The 2,246-nt window shown below is 65.8% G+C and overlaps 1 protein-coding gene across 1 annotated transcript in view; it reads left to right on the plus strand.

Moving 5' to 3' along the window:
• Positions 1 to 2,246, plus strand: part of CD5 (CD5 molecule) — an 11,213-nt gene that overhangs the window by 5,780 nt on the left and 3,187 nt on the right. Inside the window, exons 6-7 of the mRNA XM_023748798.1 lie at positions 1,134 to 1,433; positions 2,047 to 2,172. Of these exons, the coding sequence (XP_023604566.1) occupies positions 1,134 to 1,433; positions 2,047 to 2,172 (426 nt within the window). The remainder of the gene's footprint in view (positions 1 to 1,133; positions 1,434 to 2,046; positions 2,173 to 2,246) is intronic.

The raw sequence follows: 2,246 nt of genomic DNA on the forward strand, positions 1-2,246 counted from the left end.
GGGCAGAGTCCGAGTCGGCCAGGGGCGGGGCCAGGGATGGGGCGGGGGCGGGGTCAGAGGTGGGCAGGGCGGGGCCATGGGTGGGAGGGGGCGGGGCCATGGATGGACAGGGCGGGGCCATGGATGGGCGGGGCGGGGCCATGGATGGGAGGGGCGGGGCCGGGGCGGGGCCAGGCGCTTTCTTCTCACCACAGCTTTGGGAGGTGGTGCTACTGTTCTCCCCACTTTACGAACGAGGAGGCTGGGGCTCAGAGAGGCTCCAGTTCCTGCCCAATGTCAGCGCCTGGCTGCGATTGCCACTAAGCGGGGTCATTCCAGAGCCTGCGGGCTAAGCCTCGGCTCCTCAAAGTGTGGACGTCATGGGGGATCCTGGTTAGAAAGGCAGACTCCCAGGCCCGCCCCGCCCTGCAGCCTCGGGTCTGCATCTCAGCAGGGCCCGGGGTTCGAGGGCACAAAGCTGGAAAGCATGGCCCTGGACCCGGGGCTCCCCTGCACACACGGCGCCCCGCCCATTGGGTGCCTGGTGAGAATGAGCCAACGCTGCCCCTCCAGGCCAAGCAGCCCCGAGGGTCTCAGAGATCCTCGCCCCCAACCCCCTGCAGGCGGCAACCTGCCAACCACCCCAGGGGCCTGGCCTTTGACGGTTGTTGTAAGTGGGAGATGTAGGGCTTTGAAGGCAGGTGTTGCCATGGAAACTGGCCAAAGCTGGTGCGATCACACTCCTCCAAACGGAGCAGCGGGAACCCTGACCGGCCAGCAGGAAGGTCCGCGTTCCTGGCTTCTGTCCCACTGCGATCGGCCAGGACTCGGAGCAGGAGGCACTTCCCAGGCCCTGCCTCAGTTTCCCTTTCTGAAAAGCCCTGCCACCTCCCAAGGAGCAGAGGAGAATGAGAGGACATGTCCACCGCCCCCTGCTCTCCCCTCAGCGCCACGTGGGCAGGGGCCAGCTGCTGGCAGCTGCCAGAGAGGACGCCGGCTCAGGGAAGGACAGAGGGTCATCCCACAGGATGCCCCACCCCCTGCGAGGTGGCCCCTCTCTGCCCGCAGCGTGGGCCCCCAGCAGCCGGCCTGCAGGCTCGGGCCAGGGGTTCCCTGCAAAGCTGCCACCTCACCTCTGTTGCTTCCTCCCCCAGATTTCCAGCCCCAGGTGCAGAGCCGCCTGGTGGGGGGCAGCAGCGTGTGCGCGGGCTCCGTGGAGGTGCGCCAGGGCCAGGGCCGGCAGTGGGAAGCCCTGTGCCACAGCCCCTGGGCCAAGAGCATGGCACGGTGGGCGGAGGTGTGCCGGGAGCAGCAGTGCGGGCCGGCCAACTCCTACCAGGTGCTGGAGGCCGGCGAGAAGGACACGCGGGGGCTGGTCTGCTTCGGGGAGAAGCTGTCCCAGTGCCACCAGCTCCAGGAGCGGCGAGCCCACTGCAAGCGGGTGTTCCTCACGTGTGAGTTGGCCACAGCCCGGCGGGCGGAGGGCAGGCCTGGGTTCTCCTCTAGGGCCCAGTCAGGAGCATGTTTCCGAAGAACAGGCCCCCCAAAAAGGAGATGGCAAATGGGGGCAGAGGGGGCAGGCGTGCTCACACGCAATGAGCCATGAGGAGGGACCGGCCTGTGTTGTTAGGCAGCCGATGAATGCCAGCTCCATCCTATCGTCTACTCTCCCAGGAGGGAAGACAGTCAAGCAAGGGACAGAGGGGAACGCATTTGCTGCATGAACAGTAACCGGGTAACACGTTAAAGAGAGAAGCGGCTGTTGGTATATGACCATGTACTGGGCCATGTATGATGGCGATACTCGTCACTGGCGAATGGTAGAAAGCGAAATAGTTGATTGCAAAAGCGGCCAGTGGCAGCGGGGTGGTCAGCTGTTAGGTGACAGAAGGTCGACGGGCGAATGTGTAGCCAGAATCCCCGAGACACTGGAGAGGCGGCCAGATAGACCCCTGCCGTCCGCACGAGCCGGCGACTCCCTGGGAGAAGCCAGTCGGCAGCTGCCCTCCGAGGGGACAGGTTGATAGCGAGGGGCGGGCTGTCCTGACTCCTCCCCCCCCCCCCCAGGGCAGGACCCCAACCCGGCGGGCCTGGGCACCCGCACCGTGATGAGCATCATCCTGGCCCTGGTGCTGCTGGCTGTGCTGCTGGTCACGTGCGGGCCTCTCATCTACAAGAAGCTGGTGAAGAAATGTAGGTGCAGGTGCCCCCCCTCAAGGCCCTGTGTTGGGGGACGTGGAAGGATCCCACCTTCTGTTTTGCCCCCT

This window comes from Myotis lucifugus, unplaced genomic scaffold (genome assembly GCF_000147115.1).
Source record: "Myotis lucifugus unplaced genomic scaffold, Myoluc2.0 scaffold_1826, whole genome shotgun sequence".
NCBI classification, from domain to species: Eukaryota; Metazoa; Chordata; class Mammalia; order Chiroptera; family Vespertilionidae; genus Myotis; species Myotis lucifugus.